General features: G+C 37.9%; 1 protein-coding gene across 1 annotated transcript in view; it reads left to right on the top strand.

Annotated features, from left to right (window-relative positions):
• Positions 1 to 22297, top strand: part of LOC126777060 (protein CBFA2T2) — an 80045-nt gene that overhangs the window by 49595 nt on the left and 8153 nt on the right. The window contains exons 3-6 of the mRNA XM_050499920.1: positions 12367 to 12465; positions 12907 to 13073; positions 14352 to 14498; positions 15003 to 15130. Of these exons, the coding sequence (XP_050355877.1) occupies positions 12367 to 12465; positions 12907 to 13073; positions 14352 to 14498; positions 15003 to 15130 (541 nt within the window). The remainder of the gene's footprint in view (positions 1 to 12366; positions 12466 to 12906; positions 13074 to 14351; positions 14499 to 15002; positions 15131 to 22297) is intronic.

The raw sequence follows: 22297 nt of genomic DNA, 5'->3' as shown, positions 1-22297 counted from the left end.
TTCGAGTGCGGTCAATTTTAAAGAACGGATATGGGTTGACAGGTCTTCTAGGAACATTAATTTTTTCATTAAATACTTTATAAAGCAATTTCATGTCTAGTATAGATCTTCAATTCTCCAGTGGTCTTATTTAAAAAAAAACTAGTTTGTTTTTGTAGAACTCTAGCTGATTTGAAGCTTTAAAACGAAAGACCAAATGTTTAACGAGTCTCTTTTGAACACGTTCTATTCTCTCAATATGGATCTTGTAAGCGGGAGACCACACTTGACAACAAAATTCAAGTTTACTTCGTACCAAGCAATTGTACAATTGTAGGGTTGTTGATGACTTTTTGAAATCCTTAGATTGTCTTAAGATAAAGCCAAGTAGTTTAAAAGAACCTGTTTCTATTGAATTGATATGCTTATCAAATCTTAGCTGATTGTCAAATATTACACCCAGGTCTCGAATACAATTAGTTTCTTTTAAATGTTTGCCCGAAATATTATATGAACTTAACAATGGATTCTTGAATGGATGGATAAATAAGGATTATTAGAGATTATTATATTATATAATATATTTTAATTTAACTGTATTTGTTTAGATTATAGTGTGACGACAAAGCCGAGATGGCCTAGTGGTAAGAACGCGTGAATCTTAACCGATGATCGTGGGTTCAAACCCGGGCAAGCACCACTGAATTTTCATGTGCTTAATTTGTGTTTATAATTCATCTCGTGCTTAACGGTGAAGGAAAACATCGTGAGGAAACCTGCATGTGTCTAATTTCATTGAAATTCTGCCACATGTGTATTCTACCAACCCGCATTGGAGCAGCGTGGTGGAATAAGCTCCAAACCTTCTCCTCAAAAGGGAGAGGAGGCCTTAGCCCAGCAGTGGGACATTAACAGGCTGTTACTGTTACTGTTACTGTGACGACAAATGTATTTATGTATTATATATATATAAAAGAAAATCCACAAATACCGACTCCACGCCATTACATGTAGAATACAATCTTGTATAAAATAACATGATTTTTAATATATAATACTAATTGTTAATTAATAACACAGATTGTTAAATGTGTATATCTTGCCCCAAAAAATTATGGATACCACGATATATTTACGAAGCTCGGATACGAAATTAAAAACAGAGACAAAGGGAATAAAATTTTGTAACAACGGCATCTAAGTTCAGCGGGAAAAGCAATCTTTAAAGGCATTCTCGTGATAAAACATAATACGATAGAATTGAAATTTTTATTAGCACGAGAGCGATCAAAAGTTCCGTCCTACCCTCAAAAACTTTCCTGGGAAGACGTGCATCTGACGCATTCTCTGTTTTGCTAACATTTGAATAGAAAATTCATTTAAATCTTTTGTAAAAAAAGTTTTGAATACTAGCTGCAGAGCGTGGTTTCACACACTTACATATATATCTTAATAAAAGAGCGAGCTAATATAATAAAATTTATCCGATATCAGACAGGTAGATCCTGTGATTAGCGCGTTCAAACAGACAAACTATTCAGCTCTATATATTAGCATGGATATGTTGCATTATTGAGAGATCTAGATACAATGATCCAATGGATCACCACTGAGCGTCAATGTACTGTTTGTATTTATAATTCATCTCGTATTCGGTTGAAGGAAAATTTCGCCAAACCTGCACGTGAATCTCTGTTAAATGTAACCATCAAAGGTATAAAGCTGAATCGTGGAACACCTTCTGTAAAGGAGGGGAGGGGTTTTGCCCAGTTGTGAGATAAATACAGACTATCGTTCTTATCGTTCTACGCATATTTTCATCCCTTTCATTACTTACATTAATTTTATTAGCTACACTAATAGCGGTCAAATAGTTACAAAGACATATTTCCCTTTCTGGTACCAGTAATTTGACATTCGAAAGAAAAAGACAAAGCATTGTTTGATGATAAAACCGCTACCAAGTATTTATTAAAAACCCCCCGGTTAGTAATTAATCTTTACTACCACGGCCTTGAACTTACCGTTGCTAGATTATACGTATTAGAGAACTACACAAACACGCTACGTCACGTGAATCTTAACCAAAGACATTACCGAAGACTTAGATATTAATGCTCTTAAGTACTTATAAAATTATCTCCTATCATTTGTGATGGAAGACATGAGGAAGGCCCCATGTGAGCCCAGCACTGGAACAACCAGCGGTTATTCATAAAAACACCCCTTTAATATCCAAATATGCGAAATCGCTTTTCCATTTAACAAAAACCACGGTAAGGTACTAGTACAAATTCTTATTCGCTATAAAGAAGAACGAATTATATTTTTAATTTTGAACTCTATCATTGAAGCGTAAGGTTTGTTTTTCTTTGGTAATCATTGACAGTCGAGCCAGGCGGCGAGTTCACACGGCACATTATTAATGCTGTTTACTCTCGGAACGGCCTCAAATCGATTAATATTAGTGTCTCTTATTAACTATTATAATGGAGGCACAATTTATGTATTTATCATTTATATTCGAGGTAGTACAATACAAGACATGCTTATATTCACGTAATCAGGTGGTAGGGCTCTGTGAAAACCCACCTGGGTAGGTACCACTCATCATGTACTGCCAAGCAGCAATGCTTAGTATTGTCGTGTTCCATTTGAAGAGTGTTGTTTGAACAGTGAGTGAGCCAGTAACTACAGCCACTTCTTAGGTCAATGTTTGGAGAAATGTTTAATATTTCTTACAACGCCAATGTTTATGGGCGATGGTGACCATTTAACGTCAGGTTCACCCATTCTTATTTTATAAAAAAATAAAACTACTCATTTTGATTCATAAACCAATACTGTCTAGCTTTGTGTGCTACGAGTGAAATTGCGCTTACATTTTTTTCTATCGCTACACAAAATTGACAAGATATTATTACTACAGCCAAACAGACATCTTATGTTTCTCAGGTACCACCCACTCATATTCTACCAAGCAGCAATGTTTAATATTATAATTATTGCATAAACAATTCTCACTTAGTCGAGAAAGGAAAATATGATTAAAATTATACAGAAGTGAACTGTAAATAGAAAAAATTAAAAATAATAATAAAATCAGTATGTTTCTACCTTATCTTGTATATAAATATTTAATGGCAACCAGCCCACGATGGTATTCACGTATTATTATCGGCTTCATTCAGTACTCAAATGACTGTTATTTGCTTTAATATTTAAAAAGTTGATTTACGAAATGATATTCAACAGTTTTGCCTTTTATGACGCATAAAGATTGGATATTATATACAATAGTCATGTACTGTGTCTGTACTATTGTATATCTTGCTACAAAAAATAATAAAAATTGTCTCTCTCGTTGATTTAGCCCACTTGGGCTAAAAAAGCTAACATTGATAATAAATATAAAATACTTTCTATAAAAAAAGATATTATCATGCAATTATAAGCACGAAAACGTGTACGGTGTATGACAGGATTTGAACTCGTAATCTTTGTTCAAGAACACGTCAACGTGTTCCATGCACTAAATCGGTTTTTAATCTACAAATAATTTCACCATTATAACTCTAATTAAACTTAAAACATTATTAAAGAAATTCGAAATGAAACTTTTTTAATCGTATACTTTTTGGTAGTAGCAAATAAGATACACAGATAAACATAGAACAATTGAAGTGATGTCGATTATATCAACCGATATATCACGATGCGACTGAGGGCCCTTCACGTAGAGTGCCCTCCAAACACTAGTGGCCACTGATCATTCTGTCAGGACCGCATTGGACGGCTGATCTAGGTCGGTCTTGCTTGTTGCTGGATGACATGATTTACTATATTTATATTTTATACGCCTTGAGATTGCCTCGTTGGTCTTGTGGCTTGATATAAGACCGCAGACCCGGAGGTCCTGGGTTCAATTCGAAAGAGACTCTTTAAACATTTGGTATTTCGTTTTAAAGCTACAAATCAGCTAGAGTCCTACTAAAACAAACTAGATTTATTTTAAATGAAGCCACTGGAGATTCGAAGATCTCTACTAGACATAAATTGCTTTATAAAGTATTTAATGAAAAAATCGATGACTATGATGATAGACTGTTGAGTAGATTTAACATTAATGTTCCTAGAAGACGTCCTGTCAAACCATATCCGTTCTTTAAATTTGACCTCACTCGAATGAAACTTAGACAGAATGCTGTAATATCGCGAATAACGCGAGAATATAATTATTGTGTAAAAAACACAGCAACATGGACATTGGTTGTGATGGGCTCTCATCGTTCATGAAAAAATGTGATGTTTATTTTAGTGTAAGCCGTTAATTTGTTTAAAAATTTAATTAGTTACTACCTTTTGTTTCTATTTTTGTTTTTTGTTCTTTATTTAAATATTTTTATTTTCTGTTTTTATTCTATTTTTGATTTGTATATTTTGTAATTGTGTTTGTGAATGTTGTGTTCTCCTGTAATTAGTTGTGCATAGTTAGTTTTAGTTTAATATAAAAAGTGATTTGAATGTGTTTTATGTACATCTGTTCCAAGATGAACAACAAGAGATCCAAATAAATAAATACTGTTCACTCTGGATTTGAAGACACTAACGTTGTACGTTGTTGTAAAAAAGCCGAGATGGCCTAGTGGTTAGAACGCGTGAATCTTAACCGATGATCGTGGGTTCAAACCCGGGTAAGCACCACTGAATTTTCATGTGCTTAATTTGTGATTATAATTCATCTCGTGCTTGACGGTGAAGGAAAACATCGTGAGGAAACCTGCATGTGTCTAATTTCATTGAAATTATGTCACATGTGTATTCTACCAACCCGCATTGGAGCAGCGTGGTGGAATAAGCTCTAAACCTTCTCCTCAAAAAGGGAGAGGAGGCCTTAGCCCAGCAGTGGGACATTAACAGGCTGTTACTGTAACGTTGTACCGTTCAGGAAATACAGACTCGGGCAAAGCATTCCGTAGTTTGGAGGATATTTTAGCCTTACACGATTTGCAGATTATCAAATAAATAAATAAGCGCATAGAAATAACTAAACTGAAAAATATACTTAAGAAACTAAAAAAAAATTAAGTAAGAGTCTATAAATGTCTCTCAGTTCGGCTCAGGCCTCCTCTCCCTTTGATAAGAAGGGTTGGTGAATACACATATGGCAGAATTTTATCACGTGCAGCTTTTCTCACGATGTTTTCTTCCATCACCGAGCACAAGATTAATTATAAACACAAATTAAGCACATGAAAATTCGATAAATTTTCCCGATTGAAGATTGCCCTCGATTTAGGTTCACGTGTGATCACTGAATCAACTCATCCAGCCAGATACATAAAAAAATGTTAAATTTGTATAAGAGACAATTACTCTTAAAAATTTGTCACAGTGTCCTTCAATGTACTTATTTACTTAATTTTCTATTTCTTCATTATTTTAATTGCTTTATTATCAAATAAAATGTATTGCAATATCAATTCGCAATTTGCATACACATAGTTTTTAATTGTCAAGTCAAAATGTATCGTTTATTTATTGTATGTATCTAAATATATTGAAACAGAAGGTGAGCCAGGATAGCGAAAGAAGTGTTGTGTTGTTATAAACAATATTTATTAAACAGGCAGAGTAACCACCTTGCTCAAGTTCAACAATAATTATGATCGTTCATTGTAAATAAATCGCTATTTATAGAAAAGTTAAATCATTATAATGTTGGTAGTTGTAAAAATCATATCACGAAATTAAATAACATTGAAGCAAAATTTATAATCAAATTAAGTTAAATAAATATTAGGTTATTCTAAATTATATACGCGTTGGTTGTAGCGTTGAGTTAACAATACATATATACATATATAGATAACTGACTGAATAATCAACGTACAGCCCAAACTATTGGGGCTATGGCCATTAAGATGATAGTGAAAAGGGGGTTGAAAGTTTGTATGAAAATCTTTCATTTTTGAAAAAAAAGATTTATTTAGCAATTCTGTGATATTAACCAGCCGCACAAGGGAACAAAAATCCCAAAACCCACACCAACGCTGCTTACATGCGCTTTGCGACATGGAATGTCTCAATGGAACGATGAGGACAGGCTTCCCGAACACCTACGAAAGCTCCGATTGCGCCCAAGAATTGCGCAAAACTTACAGTATCGACGTGGAGCTTAAAAGGCTCAATATTGATATTGTAGCATTACAAGAGACTAGAACTGAAGACGAAGGGTCTTTGCGTGAAGCTAACTACACCTTTTACTGGAAGGGCAAGAGTTCCTTGGAAACACGAGAGCACGGTGTAGGTTACGCGGTTCGAAACCATCTCATCAACGCCATAGGCGTACATCTGTAGGCGTTTCCGAGCGGATTATGGTCTTGCGTCTAAATACAAAAAGCGGCTTTGTTACGCTAATTTCCGCTTACACACCGACGCTTAGTTCAAAACCCGAGACCAAGAATCAATTCTACGGCCAGCTCGATGAGACAGTGCGCAGGGTGAATCCAACTGACAGACTGCACATTTTGGGTGACTTTAATGCCCGCGTCGGTCAGGGCACATCAGCCTGGCCTGAATGCCTCGGTGCACACGGCATAGGCAAGCTTAACGACAACGGACAACGATTGTTGGAGTTTTACTCAAGGCACCAGCTATTTGTTACCAACACCTTTTTTAAAGGCAAAATGATGCGGAAAGTCTCGTGGATGCACCCTCGATCTAAACATTGGCACCAATTAGACCTTGCTCTTACAAGAAAGAGGGATCTACGGGAAACGCTCCACACGCGGGTGTTTCACAGTGCCGAGTGCGACACCGATCACAGCCTCGTTGCTACTAAAGTCCGACTTGTCCCTAGGAGAGTCCATTCTTCCAAGCCACTCGATCGAAAAAAGATAAATCCTTTCAAGACTCGTGATGGTGGAAGTAGTTGAGTCATTTGAGAAACTCGTCCGCGAAGTAGTTGCAACTTGGGACAGTACGGCATCAGCGCGAGTCGAATGGGAAAAGTCAAGTCTTTTTTCACTGACACTGCAGGCAAGGTTTTTGGCAATCAAAAAGCAAAATCTTACGACTGGTTTCAAGAAAACGAGGAGCACTTACTTCCCTTGATAGACTCAAAACGCCAAGCCGCTTTAAATTTTCGCCTTAACCCTTACGATGCGAAGCGTGAAGATCTCACGAAGGCAAAAGCCTCACTCCAGCGTAGCACGCGTTTCTTTGTAAATGCGTATTTTGCGACAGAGCTTTGCCAAAGCATCCAAGCGTGCTCAAACGCGGGGGATATTGGCGGGGTGTACGTGGGCATCAAAAGAGCTCTTGGACCTACTCCAAAAAAGACGGCACCTCTCAAGGAAACTGACGGTTCTGTTATAACAGACAGCACCCGTCAGATGGCAAGAATACTACAAGGGGCTCTACTCATGCCCAGTAGATATTCAGCCAGAAGCAGTGGAGCTTGTCCCGAATCTGGCAACTTGGCACGAGCTAGATGTTGCACCCACAGTAGAGGAACTTCATCTGGCCGTCAAGAAGCTCAAATGCGGAAAGAGCCCCGGAAAAGACGATGTTGTCACCGAAGTCGTCAAGCTTGAGCGTGTCTTACCCATCCTTCATAACCACCTGGCTAAGTGCTAGGAAGAAAACTACGTCCTTCGGGATATGCGAGATGCTAACATCGTCACTCTTTATAAAGGCAAAGGCGATCGTGGCGACTGCAACTGTTACCGCGGAATATCTGTTCTTAGCATCGTCGGTAAAGCCTTTGCTAGGGCCATTTTAGGCAAACTACAATGGCTCGCCGACCGCGTATACCCTGAGGCACAATGTGGTTTTAGGTCCCAACGGTCAACTGTCGACATGATATTTTCACTCAGCAGCTACAAGAAAAGTGTAGGGAGCAACATACCCCCCTAGTCATTGCATTTGTAGATCTAAACAAGGCTTTTGACTCCGTGAGCAGAGAGGGGTTGTACTCGGTTCTTGTCAGAATTGGATGCCCCCCAAAACTACTAAGGATAGTGCAATCGTTCCACGAAGATATGGAAGTCACCGTCCTGCACAATGGCAACACATCCACGCCATTCGAAGTACGCCGTGGTGTTCGTCAAGGTTGTGCACTGGCCCCCACCTTGTTCGGAATATTCTTCTCGGTGCTTCTGAAGGTTGCTTTTGGAGATGAACAGCAAGGCGTCCACTTACACACGCGAACCGATGGTAGGCTGTACAACATCTCAATGCTCAAGTCCAAACGCCACAGGGAGGACCTATTTGTAGGTAGTCTCCTCTTTGCTGACGACGCTGCCTTCGTTGCTCATGACCAAGCTCAACTCCAGAGTCGAATGAACAAATTTGCCAGAGCGTGCGACCTCTTTTCAATGTCCATAAACTGCAAGAAGACCTTTATTTTAGCGCAAGGATGTTTAGAGCAACCAGTCATCATGCTTAACGGCGCACCTTTACAGGTAGTTAACAAATTTTGCTACCTTGGACCAATTCTACTAACAAATTGTCACTTTATCGCAATCGAATCGAAGCGTGACCGTTGCCGTTTTTCCGTTTTCGTATTATTTAATTTAATTATTGACTATTGTTATAAGAGTTAAGAAATAAGTTTGGTTTTGACACACCGGTATATGTTAACATCATATCGGTTCGGTTCGGATTCGAATAAATACAGATGAATCAAAGTTGGATCGGAATTGAATCGGGAACGTATCGTAATCGTTATAAATTAGTAGAATTTAGCTTCCGAGTTATATAATTTTTACCTACATATCAATACAATAATGTATTTCTTCATACACCTCATAAGTGTTTCTAGTTTCAGTGTTTCTCTACGATATTTTCGTAGTAATTGAGATGAAAGGCCCCGGGCGAGGTGTCGCCTGCCACGCGCAGTACTCGATAACGAGAAGTGTCGTCAACTATCGATAATTTCATATCGATAGATGTTTATTTTTCTTTTACGTAATTATATATGTGAAATTCGAATACTCAGTAATGGTTCCCTAATATTTGATAAAACCTATGACAAATGATCGTTTTGTAAAAAAGTTTCGGAATTTAGTTTTAGAACTTAGTCAAGTCATCGCTGCTTCCCGCTGAACGAAAAGTGAAATAGAAGAATTTTTTTTTTCTACATTATGTATAATATACATAGTTATCAGCCGAAACGCAACTTTACTAATTACTTCAAACTAATTATTTCATATTATATGTATATTAGACTTTTAAATTAAAAAACTGTTTCAATAACCACAATTGTTTGCGAATCTTAATTTTTTAATTAATTGTGCGGATTTTAATAAATTAAATGTATTCATTGCAAACATTTATATGATACAAATAAACTAAATCAAAAATCAATTTAATGCTTAATCAGCTATCGATATATTGGTACTTAGCACACACAACACTAGTCTGCAGTGGAGGGCTGTCGCTCGCACGCGGGTACACTCGGCACACCACTAACACCAAACTTTTATTTATTCTGTCAACTGCACACTTCGCTTTTTTTTCAACGCAATATCATTTTCGTCTAAATAATATTCTTGATATTATATTTAATTACATAACATTTATTTTAATTAATTAATGATCTACGTTAATCAAATGTCGAAATTAAGAAAATTCAAATTCAAAGCCGAGCACCAATGAGCACTCATGTGCTTATTTTGTGCTTATAATTCATCTCGTGAATGTTGATCATGGTAGTTGCATGTGTCGAATGGAAGTATGTCACATGTCGCATTTTTTTTTTCTGCATTGGAGCAGCGTGGTGGCATTAGCTCTCAAACTTCTTAAAAGAGGGGGATAAGCTCAGCAGTGGGGTATTTGCGGACTCTTACTTAGGAAGGGGCGGTTTTAGAATCGTCAACAGTGTTAAATTAAAATCATACAACGCTCTTCGTGTCCAGTGCAATAACGCCTTTAGATTGCTGATGTGCTTGCCTCGCTTCTGTAGTGCTTCAAGGATGTTTGCTGAAGCGAATATAGACTGTTTTTACGCATTAATACGAAAAAGATGTGCATCCTTGGCTTACAGGGTGCGGGCCAGCTCCAACAAAATTCTAAACATGATTGCTAACAGACTAGACTCTATATTTATAAACCGCTGTTGTAAAATTTCAGCTGGACCAGTAAATTATATAAGCAGTAGATAGTAGTGTTTTTTTTGTAATTTTGTATATGAGCCTTGTTACTTGAATAAATAAATTATTATTATCATTAAATATAAAGTTACCACAGTTCCGGAAGTAGATTATAATGGGATAGAATATAATCATATTTATATGTCACTTGATTTCCGGCAAAGCCGAAGGATTTTTTATGGCGGGAAACTAACCAGTAAAAGCCTTCCCAAGAAGAGCCTGAGGTGCTTAATTAATTATTACAATGAAAAAACCTATACAATTAATTTAATTATTTGTTTATAGTATAGAGTATTATTAAAGATTTTTTTTTTGTTTATTTAATACGCCTAGAAAAGGCAAAGATATTGCACTATGCAGCCTGACCATTAATTATTTTTCTGTATTGCTAAATAATTTCAATAATCGAAGTGATAAAACTACTTAATAATTATATGTTTAACTTCCGCGTTTTATAATAAATAGTTCTAGAGTTATGTGCGGGATCATTTTTATTGGTAATATATAAAATTTATCCTTATAAATAATTTAACATTTACAAAAATATAAATTCTTAATACCAATCTATCGTGGCATTTATTTCATACATTTCATATTATTTTATATAATATAACATAAATAAGATAAATATTCTTAATTCGTTTTTTTGTTGTATTAGGTAGGCAAGCTGACAAGTTGTGTGAAAATCCGTTCGGTAATTTTTGAGTTTATTACGTTCAGACTGACAGACAGACGCGGCGAGGGGGCTAGGTCTTATAATATGTAGTGACTACTAACATTAATAAGCTAGTAGTAACAGCCTGTAAATGTCCCACTGCTGGGCTAAGGCCTCCTCTCCCTTTTTTTTTTTTTGAGGAGAAGGTTTAGGTTAGGTTAAGTTAGGTTAATGTTCATCCATAAATCCAAAATCGCCCAAAACCATTTTTGAAAATTTAAGGAAAACAAGAATTCGCGTGTAAAAGCTTTTATAATATTCTTTAACAAACAAAAAAAAGAAAATCGACTCGCAAACAGAGGCAAAAAGACGCACTAAACTGTTTTGTCTCCGCCTATTTATATATAGATATCATAATATGTATGAAATACAGTTTGGTATTGTCTGTTTAATTTGCTACGATCTCGCCCGCTTAGTAACCCCACCCCAAATCGAACCCAACCCTTACAAACGTGATGAGTTACGTGCGAACGCATAGACAATCACTGCTTACAATTTCAATTTAAAAATTAAAAAGTTTCTGTTTTTTATTTTTAATCTTTCTTAGCATCGATAGCTGTTACATAAAACACAATTATTAATAAGATCGAAATTTAGATTCTACCGGAAAGGCTCGGTTGTTACCAATTTAATACGGATCTATAAGTATATACTGCCTCGTTGGTCTCGTGGCTATAAGGCCGCCGATTCCGAGGTCCTGGTTTCAAATCCCAGGTCCGTTAAAAGGTTAACGGGTTTTTCTGTCAAAAAAATCCCAGTAATTCGGGCAGCGGTCCGGGTCTAGAAGACATGAGTGTTCGTTGAAGTTTTCCGTACCTTAGAAAGCACGAAAAGACGTTGTTCTAACCGTGGTCTAGCCGTGCGCCTAAATTCAAGTCGTGTCAGATTTGCCTTCCCAATAGATTATAAGTGTGAGGAAATACATACATCTCATACATACTCTCATGTTGTATGTATGAGAGTGTATTTGCGCACACACTTGTACACTATAATACGTCCCTTGAGATAGGTCGCCGCGACGGAAATCAGTCAAGAGGACGCCATCATCATATATGAATTCAGATTATCAATTTCAGACTGTTACTCGACAAGAGCCATCTAGCATGTTTAGGAACTAGCTAACGGTACCACTATTTTTATTATAAAATAAGATCGAATTATACTTTACGAAAATGATCTTCTATTTTTCGCGTGAAATCGATTCCCGGGTATCCAGAAAGTGTCTGTCGTCGGTCTAAACAGCGGTCGACATGCATCGGCACGGCGTGTTTGCTCAGGCTGAGTCTGCGGAGGGGCCTCTAAAGTAGCGGAGTGATTTATCGGGACAACCGGTAAATACATTAAAGCGTAATATTTAAGTAATATTTTGCACTTCCATAAGCCCATGTGTCTGCGTTAGTAACTATTATCAATGTTATCTACTTGGATTAAATATAAATAGTAAATTAGTTTAGAATAAGTATAAAAATATATTATAAGCTACGTATATATATGAAATGTATTGTTTTGTTGCAGCTACCACTTCAGGCAAGGACAGGAGGTCACCAGAACAGGACGACGCCAGATCCTCCCCAACCCCTGGACCGCCAAGCCCTCAAAACAATGGAACTGCAGGTAATTCTAGTCAAAAATTAAAAAAGTAATAAATAAAGCCAAATAAGTATCTTCACACTTGGATTCAGCTTAATATAAAAAACTTCCTTTAAATTTTTTTAAAAACAGATAAAAGAATTGATACAAGTACACTTTACCAATATATATATTAAATGTAATATAAAACTTAACTATTCCAAATACCTAAGTGCTGATGTTTTGCAAGCTCCTGCGACGATTTCGATGAAGCTTGAAAATATAAAAGATAAAATTTTATATACACGAAATGGATATTACAATTTATAAGCATACTATTAGAGTAAGAATTATCATAAATTAACAAATACATTACGACAAGAATAATTCGAATCAGAGGCTTTAAATATGGACGAGAATACGATTTACAACAAGTATAAAAAAAGTATTTTATTCAAATATATTAAAATGATTTCTTGTCAACAGCGACGCTATCTTCAACGGAATCTCTTTCGCCACCTCTTCCTGAAGGCTCTCGGTCAGCTCCAGCGTTGCAGCGCTTACGCCGCTTCCTTTCAGCGCTGCAACAATTCGCGTCTGACGTCAGCGCTGATACGGGGGAGCGAGTGCGTCAATTGATTTTCAACCTTGTGGTAAGTATTTTTTGTTATATTCTAATTTATATGACTCGACTGTCATATATGACTATGTTGACTAAGTACCCCGAATAGTAGGGGAGGAGCACTGCATTATCGTATAGTTCTACGTCCTCCATTTTTCGAGAAACAAACGTTACTGGGAAGTCGTATCGTACGATACGATTATACGATTTACGATCGTTGCCAGGTTTTTCGCATTGAAGCATCGCCATTTTGTGTTCCCCCATTAATGACTAAATATATATATACACGTTTAGTGTGGATTAAAAAAAGGGGATTTTTATAAAATAACAGAAATGACAAGTTAAATAAAAAAAAATACAAAAGAATTAAATTAGTAACGAAAAATGACTGTTTAACATTAATAGAGAAATATACCACTATGACACAACTTAGGCGGGTGAAAGTAGAGTTCCGATCTTCAGGAGCAAAAAGAGGCCCATCATAGCGAGATGGGCTCTTTTATAGCCCGGTGCCAGTGTTGCCAGTCTCCTCGGCTGACTCCTTACAATATTTATATATTAGTTTGATAAGACTACCAGATGTATATATAGTTATATATATATATATATATATATATATATATATATATATATATATATATATATATATATATATATGTAACTATATATATATAACTAGGTTTAGTGTCGTGGGCTCTTAGAATAGAAGTTGATGCGTTGGAAGTGTTACGTCGATACCATATATAATAGAAACTAATATGTTTGTCTCTTGTGCCGGTTATGTTGTCTCACTCACCCTTCTAATTTAAACTCAGTTATACAAAGTATTACTGTTTAAAAGTAGTAACATCTCCGTGGTACTAGCGGATTGGAATCCGTCTTCGCTTAATATTCACACGTAAGCAACCACTCACTCACTGCTCTATCTCTGCTCTTCTCTTCTTCTTTGTAATTTCCAAATCTATCTTATATTCCGAATCTACCACCGGCGATTTATGACAACCAATAAGTCAATCAAATTAATCAATCAAACGCTTCTATATTGAACTGCACTACTTGAATAAAACACATATTCTTCGAAACTCAAAACTCAATTTATAGCAAAACCACATTTCATTTACACAATACAATAAAAATCTAGCCATCGCGATTCAGAAATACTCGATACAACACCCAGCGCCATCCAGTGACGAAGCGCCCGGACCACACATGCCAATTCTATTCTAATCTTTATTTAAATACATTCTGAACAAGTACTATAATTCAAGTAGCATAAGAGGTATGTAGTAATGAGTTTATTACTCATCAGGCTGGAGTAGTGAACATTGAAGATTTTCAAGTAGGTGTACAGGAGTGCACGAACTACCCTCTCCGCGCGTCTGTGCCCGGCTTCTTAAGGGCTTTGCTGCCCTTGGCCCAGAGGGACTTGCACGCGAAGGCGAGGAGAACTAAACAGGTAAGATTGAAATTAAAATTTATTTGTTCAATAATGAACCACATTTAAATATTGATTTCAAAGAACAAATTATTATAATTACGTTGCCATTTTTTTTTCATATGCATCATCATTACCATGTCCTTTCAGTAACAACCTGTTAATGTCCCACTGCTGGGCTAAGGCCTCCTCTCCCTTTTGAGGAGAAGGCATGGGGCTTATTCCACCACGCTGTTCCAATGCGGGTTGGTAGAATACACATGTGGCAGAATTTCAATGAAATCAGACACATGCAGGTTTCCTCACAATGTTTTTCTTCACCGTCCAGCACGAGATGAATTATAAACACAAATTAAGCACATGAAAATTCAGTGGTGCCTGCCCGGGTTTGAACCCGCGATCATCGGTTAAGATTCACGCGTTCTAACCACTAGGCCATCTCGATTTGACCATGTCCTTAGTTGCTTTAAAAAACTATAAAATACTTTTAAACAGTTGATTTAATAATTTCTTCCTTCTTCTCAGACGCCTCTGCAATATATAAGATCACACGAACATCTGATATTGGAGTCTGGTGGCGACAGCAGCGACATATTTGCGCCGCAGCAAGGAACCGGTAACGAAGCGGCAACTAAACGTCGAGCGAGTGATCCGTAAGTAATAAATAATTAAATCCTAATTAATAGTTTGATATTTAAATAAAAAAAATCGATTTCCCGTTCGATTTTTAAATATCCTATTTGAAGGTGAGAATTTTCAAAAAACCCCTCATTTTCTTTAGTCATAAAACATATTTTCCGATTGATAAGTCAGTGCAATAATAGTTTTCGAGTTTATTTACAGTAAAGTTATCCTTCGAATTTATAATTACGATTCTGTTATAATTATAATTGATTTATACATTATATACTATTATAATATAAATGCTATGTAATGCGTTTTGCCAATACGAAACTTATTGTGCATATGATAACCGTTTACATACATATGTAGTTGAACTAGCGCGTCATATAAGTGTCAAGTAATTACTAACAGAAAAGTATGATCGTGTAAAATCAATCGCACAGACAGAAGCAATAACTTTGGTTGGTTCGCGTGTTTCATGTCGTACAAGTCATAATTAATATAAATTGATTTGAATAAGGACACAATTATATGTATTATATAATATATATAAAGACAAACATATTTTTTTTGTATGTTATTGCACGCTCGATTTGTTTCTTTCTTTAAGCATTTTTTTGCCAGTATTGTTAAGTCCATTATTCTCTTGTCAGATAGGTAAATGGAAAACAGTCTGCGAATGTTCAACTGATAAAACTAAAGATAAACTACTATCTTTTTTTCTGGCGAAACTACTGGCTTCTTGATTAGGCAAAAGTCCCAATAATAAATATCTAGGTCACGTATCATTTACTAAATGTAAATAAAATATATTGCATTTACACTTTTTGTAAGGTTACAATCTATGTCCTGCTGCTGTGCTATGTCCCCATCTCTGTTCGAGAAGGCTTATTCCACCACACTGCTCCAAATCGGGTTAGTGGATACACATATGACAGAATTTCAGTGAAGTGAAAAAGTGTCGTGTACTTGCGTGCATGAGATGAATTATTTCTAAGCACAAATCAAGCTCATGAATGATAAAAGTACGGCTTTGTCCGGACTTGAACACGTAATCATAAGCTCAGATGCTGGAGTTCTATCTATTGGATCACCCGGCTTATATTCGCTACGTAGCTATGTTTATATAAATATGTATTAAAATCATCATACATCTGCAGCTGATCGTGACATGATTTGTTCTTTGACTAAAAGTCAGACGTGAATGTGCTACCAATAACCGTCAAGAGCACGCGTGTGTCGCGGACAGGTTATTCGCCTCACACCGCCGACTTTCTATCAAAACGTAAGGCTGGCTTCCTGTGTTACTCCCTATTATATATCCGGTTATATTTTGCTGTAATAGATATAAATTTGTCATATTTGTGAAATATCTCACGTTCCTTTCAAGTTCTATCACTTTATTTTCAGAATATTTTAGGTGTTTCGCGTTTTCATTTTGTGGTAGTGTTATTTAAGCCTGTCTGCGTAGGAACCACCCATCATATATAGAATATATGTTCATGTTTTGTTCCGATTTAAAGGCTACGTAACTAAAGTAACTGTAGGGACATAATATCTTATTTCCCAAGGTTGAAAGCGCATTGTCGAAGTAAGGAACGCTTAATATTTTAGAGCCATCTATTAGAGTTGGTGACCACTTATCTTCTGGTGTCCTATTTGCTTGTCCACCTACCTAATTTATATAAACAAAGAAACTTTGTCGCATCACCATTGACTATTTTTTACCATTAATAAATAGGTTTATTACTGACCAATACCAATATCGATCAACGCGGCCATTCCCCTGGGAGACTAGCCAACTAAGCAGAACATTATAGCTTACAAATGTGTGCGCTGTTAGCGCAGTGCCTCGTAATAAAATAAAGCCTGCATTTGACGGATGAAAGTCTAAAAAATGTGTATACTCTCATTGGAGCAGCGTGATGGAAAAAGCTCCAAGTGTTTTTCTAAAAGAGGAGCTCAGCAGAGAGACATTATCTAACATGGGAACTAATTCTTACTCGCCACTAAGCAATAAGAGGTTGAAATAATATATTATTTACTTTCATAGATAAATATACTTTCGTAATAGTTTATTTCTTTATATTTATTTTATTATATCTTTTAATTAGCTTTGTCTTTACGTGCTCAGTGACGGATCAACCTAAGAGCCTGTCACTCGCATGCCACAGGGCATAGTTGACAAATTTTTGCGGTCCAGGCTTCGCAGTGTGCTTAAATAGATGCTATGTGTCCTTATTCTAATAAATTAGTCATTATCTAAGTTATGTGAATTATTTATTAATGGTTAAAGCATATCTTTTTTTTTATATTCACCGAGAGGGCAAATGACGCAAAGTGGTAGTAGAGTCCAAACGCGACGACGGCCAGTACAAACGGGAAAAATGTTCTGCACTAGCCGCCTTCGTCTTGCCGGCCCGCAAGATGCCTCTTTACGCCTCGTTTGAAGGAATCCGGGTTGTAGGAGGAGAGGAACACGTGAGCTGGTAAGGAATTCCATTTTTTGGAAGTGCGACAAAGAAAGGAGTTGCCAAATTTCTTTGTGCGCGATGGAATTGATGTCACAGTTAGGCGGTGATATCGAGAGCCAGCTTGCGTAAATTTATGAAGGAAGAGGGAAGCAGGAATTAGAGAGAATAATTCCTCTGAGCACTCGCCGTGATACAGTCGATAGAAAGCGCTCAGCGCTGCTATCTCTCGACGCAATTGTAAAGGTTCAAGGGTGTTTGTGACCTTTACGTCGCCAATAATGCGGACTGCACGTCGCTGCAACCGATCCAAGGCCTCCAGTAGGTACTTAGCGGAGCCATCCCAAAGGTGCGTGCAATATTCCACGCAAGACCGTACCTGTATTTTGTACAACAGGCACAGTTGTTTTGGCGTGAAAAAACGCCGCACCTTGTTCAGAACTCCGAGTTTCCGTGAAGCTGTTTTTATAACAGCCTCGATGTAATCCCTTGGACTAAGGTCGCAGCGAACGTCAATCCCCAGCATGGTGATCTTGCTTTGTATCACCAGCGGAGTACCACAGAGGGAGGGAAGAGGGGAAAATTTTTACTTTTTCGCAGTAAGAGCGCATACCTGTGTTTTCTTGGCATTAAACTCAACAAGATTATCAGAGCCCCATTTGGCGATGAGTTCTAATGTCCTATCGAGTTCAATGACAAGATCCTTCCGCCTTTCTTCAATTTCCGCTCGCCCAGCCACTGCGCGTCGCGTACTATCGTCTGCTTAGCAATGTATGTTCCCAAGAGAGAGCATATCATTGATATGCAAAAGAAAGAGTGTGGGAGATAGCACAGATCCCTGGGGGACCCCAGCATTCACTACATAGACTTGTGAAGCGCAATCGTCAACTAAAACACAAAGGCTACGTTTGTGTAGGAAGCTGGCAATCCAGGTCCATAGCTGAGCAGGCAGACCATATGCCGGCAGCTTGGAGAGAAGACTTCTGTGCCATACCCTGTCGAAAGCCTCGGAGATATCGAGGCTGACAGCCAACGAACGAAGGCTGACGCCATGCTTGTCGATAGCTTCACCCCAGAGGTGTGTTACGTACGCTAGAAGATCACCTGTGGACCGTTTTGATCGAAACCCGTACTGAAGATCATTAATTAGACAGTGATCTTCTAGGTAATGGATCAATTGGTTGTTAAGAATTCGTTCGATCACCTTACAAAGTACTGAGGTGATAGCTATTGGCCGATAATTTGCCGGGTCAGACCGATCCCCTTTTTTGGGGACCGCTTGCACATTAGCTCTTCTCCAAGCCTCCGCGTTAACACAGGAGACAGCTCCGCCGTGCACTTATTCAGCACTATGGCTGGTATTCCATTTTAGCCAGGAGATCGGCTTTCTCTTGCGGACTGTGAGCGAGCAATCCGTCCGGATTTCTGAGCGGTGGCAGCGAAGGTTGGTAGAAATTGTTTTGCACAGACTTGGTCAGACGCCAGAAACTACGGGAGCCTCTAGGATGCGAAACAAGGTCGTGACCAATCTATACAATGCGCTGTGCATCCGCTCTCGTGTATGCCTTCCTACAGGACTTGGAATTTTTATTGTAGTTTGCTTTCAGTGAGTCAATGTTAAATGCCGCCTGCTTAGATGATAAAGCATCGGCACATTCACGAGTGAACCAACGGTTACGCGTACTCCTACTGACGAGATCTGAGCTAGGAATGTAGTATTCCATTCCCAACATGATCTCGCCAGCAACAGCAGCGGCACCAGCTGTTGCTGGTCATTCCCACTGAAGCAACGTTCCTTCCAAGGTACCGACGCATAGTAATCGCGCATACCGTCCCAATCTGCCGACTTATAGTGCCAAACGCGACGTTTGCATACCGCTAGTGGCGGCAGCTTGGCCTGTGGCACTTTGGTAGAACCAAGTGGAGCCTGAACCACAACCTGATATTCCACCGGGTGAAAAGTCAGCAGAAATTCCAGTAGAGAAGGTGCTTGCCCATCAATGTCTGAGATCCTGGTGGGCTGATCAACCAGTTGGGTCAAGTCATGTGTGAGAGCAAAAGCATGAGCAGTCCTTCCAGCATGGTCAGTTTTGAGGGATTTCAACCATGATTCATGGTGAGCATTAAAATCCCCCAAAAACACCAATTCCGCGTTAGGAAACTGCTCTTGCGCAGCATCTGCCACCTGTCTGTCTATCTGTTTTAAACACATGAAAAAACAGTAGATATAATGGAAAATTATACATTAATTTTTACATGGTGGTAGGGCTTTGTGAAGGCCAGTCTGAGTTGGTACCACCCACTCATCAGATATTTTGCGCTAAGCAGCAATACTATTGTTGTGTTCCGGTTTAAATGGTGAGTGAGCCTGTGTCACTACAAGCACAAGGTACATAACTTCTCAATTCCCAAGGTTGGTGCTTAATTTGTGATTATAATTCATCTCGTGCTTTACGGTGAAGAAAAACATCGTGAGGAAACCTGCATGTGTCTAATTTTACTGAAATTCTGCCACATGTGTATTCCACCAACCCGCGTTGGAGCAGCGTGGTGGAATAAACTCCAAACCTTCTCCTCAAAATGAGGAGAGGAGGCCTTTAGCCCAGCAGTGGGACATTCACAGGCTGTTTCGGTTCGGTTCCCAAGGTTGGTGGCGCATTGGCGATGTAAGGAATGGTTATTATTTCTTATATCGCCAATATCTATAGGCGGTGGTGACCACTTACCACCAGGTGTCCCATTTACTCGTTCACCTGGATATAAAATAAAAACACATTGAATTAATAAATTAAATACGATACTGGGAGATTGAGTGAAACTAATGACTTACAGCGCCGTACGTTGATATAATGTAGTTCAAAATTAACACTTTACACTATGGATACAGTTTATTGGCAGGAAAAAGTAGCTACTAAGTTTCTTGCTGGTTCCTCTCGTTACAGTCTACATTCCGAATCGTTTGTAAAATGATTTTCGTCTTGTAAAATTATCATACAGAATATATAATATACCGGGACATTATTCACACACGGCCATCTGATCCCAAACTAAGCACAGCTTTTACTATGGAAACCAGACAACTGATATACTACATATACTACTTTTCTTTTGTAAATACATAATTATATAGATAATTACACCCAGACTCAGGACAAACATACATGTTCATGCACACAAATGTCTGTCCTGGGTGGGAATCGAACCCACAAACTTCGGCGTGAAAGGTAAGTATCTACCAACCACGCCAACCGGTCCGCCAATAAGTGCCTTTAAGAGCATGCATTGTTATTTTGGGATGTTTATTTAAGCATTACAATTTACATTTTATGATTACTTATATTACATTTTGTTGGCTATGGGCCGTAAGTCTTGTAGTGTTTAATTTTTTGTTTTTAATTTTTATATTGTTTTGAAGACATTTTTTGTGTGTGTATTTAAGAAATGTTATGAACTATTTCTGTATCTATGTATCCAACACATAAGGGCTTAACGTTTATTATATAGAGAGCGATGTGTTCAGAGGTACTACTTATATTTTCATTATTATGTGGTACCATATTCATAAGTTAAGGCCGCGGTTTTGTTTAGCTCTGAGTTACGGTACCATTTGGCAGAGTGCGCTAATGGGCATTCGTTAGCATGTGCGGCAAATGAGAGTTGAGTTATTAGAACCGGCGGGTTGGCGTGGCCTCTGTAGGCGCATATGTTTGAAAATTGGTAAATTATAGCGGATTCGTGTAATGACTTTACTCAATAACGTCTGGTTCGTATTTAGTTATTAATTCGTTTTACGTGTGAACTTATATCGGACTAGATTTTCTGACCTCAACCATAAACGTCGTAATATTAGCTTTCGACGACGAATTTGCACGAAATATTCAATAATTGTTAAAAAAATGTAACCCTACAATACAATACCATTTGACCAGCCAGTTGGCTTGGTTGGTAGATACTTGCCTTTCACGTCTAAGTTTGTGGGTTCGAATCCCACCCAGGACAGAAATTTGTGTGCATGAACATGTCTGTTTGTCCTGAATCTGGATGTAATTATCTATATAAGTATGTATTTACAAAAGAAAAGTGGTATATGTAGTATATCAGTTGTCTGGTTTCCATAGAACAAGCTTTGCTTAGTTTGGGATCAGATGGCTTTGTGTGAATAATGTCCCAGGATATTATTATTATCACAACAGTTTCTGGTATCATGACAAACATACATTACTATTCGTTAAACAGCAGCCAGGGAGTACTATTGGCAAACCTATGTACAGCTGTGGACTAGCACGATGAGATGAGAATACAGACAGATATTAGCGACAAGTAGTCTGCGCAGTTCCAACCACATTTCATTCATCCAACGGCAATTTCTTTTTGAGTCGTAGCATGATATTATGGTCTATAATTTTTCCCAATAAGTGGCCTATCGAAAGAAAAAAGGTTTATTTCAAATCGGACTGGTGTGTCCTGAGATAATTATGAATAAAGCTGAAAAGTTTATATACTAATTATATCCTCCAGACCGATTTCAGCCACGGTGGCCAATCTCAAGAGAGATTAGACAACTGCGCAGGCGCTATTATAGTGCACAAGTATGTGCACAAACACAGTGGCACTCTCTATTCCCTAACTCTCATAACCCGATGGGACGACAATCCGACACTACTGGAAAGAGTTCAGGCGCAGGACCAACAGCTTTACGTGCTTTCCGAGGGACGGGAGTGAACA

This window comes from Nymphalis io, chromosome 22 (genome assembly GCF_905147045.1).
Source record: "Nymphalis io chromosome 22, ilAglIoxx1.1, whole genome shotgun sequence".
In the NCBI taxonomy this organism is placed as follows: domain Eukaryota; kingdom Metazoa; phylum Arthropoda; class Insecta; order Lepidoptera; family Nymphalidae; genus Nymphalis; species Nymphalis io.
The sequence above is the reverse complement of the archived record's forward strand: the minus strand, read 5'-3'. Positions and strand labels throughout refer to the sequence as shown.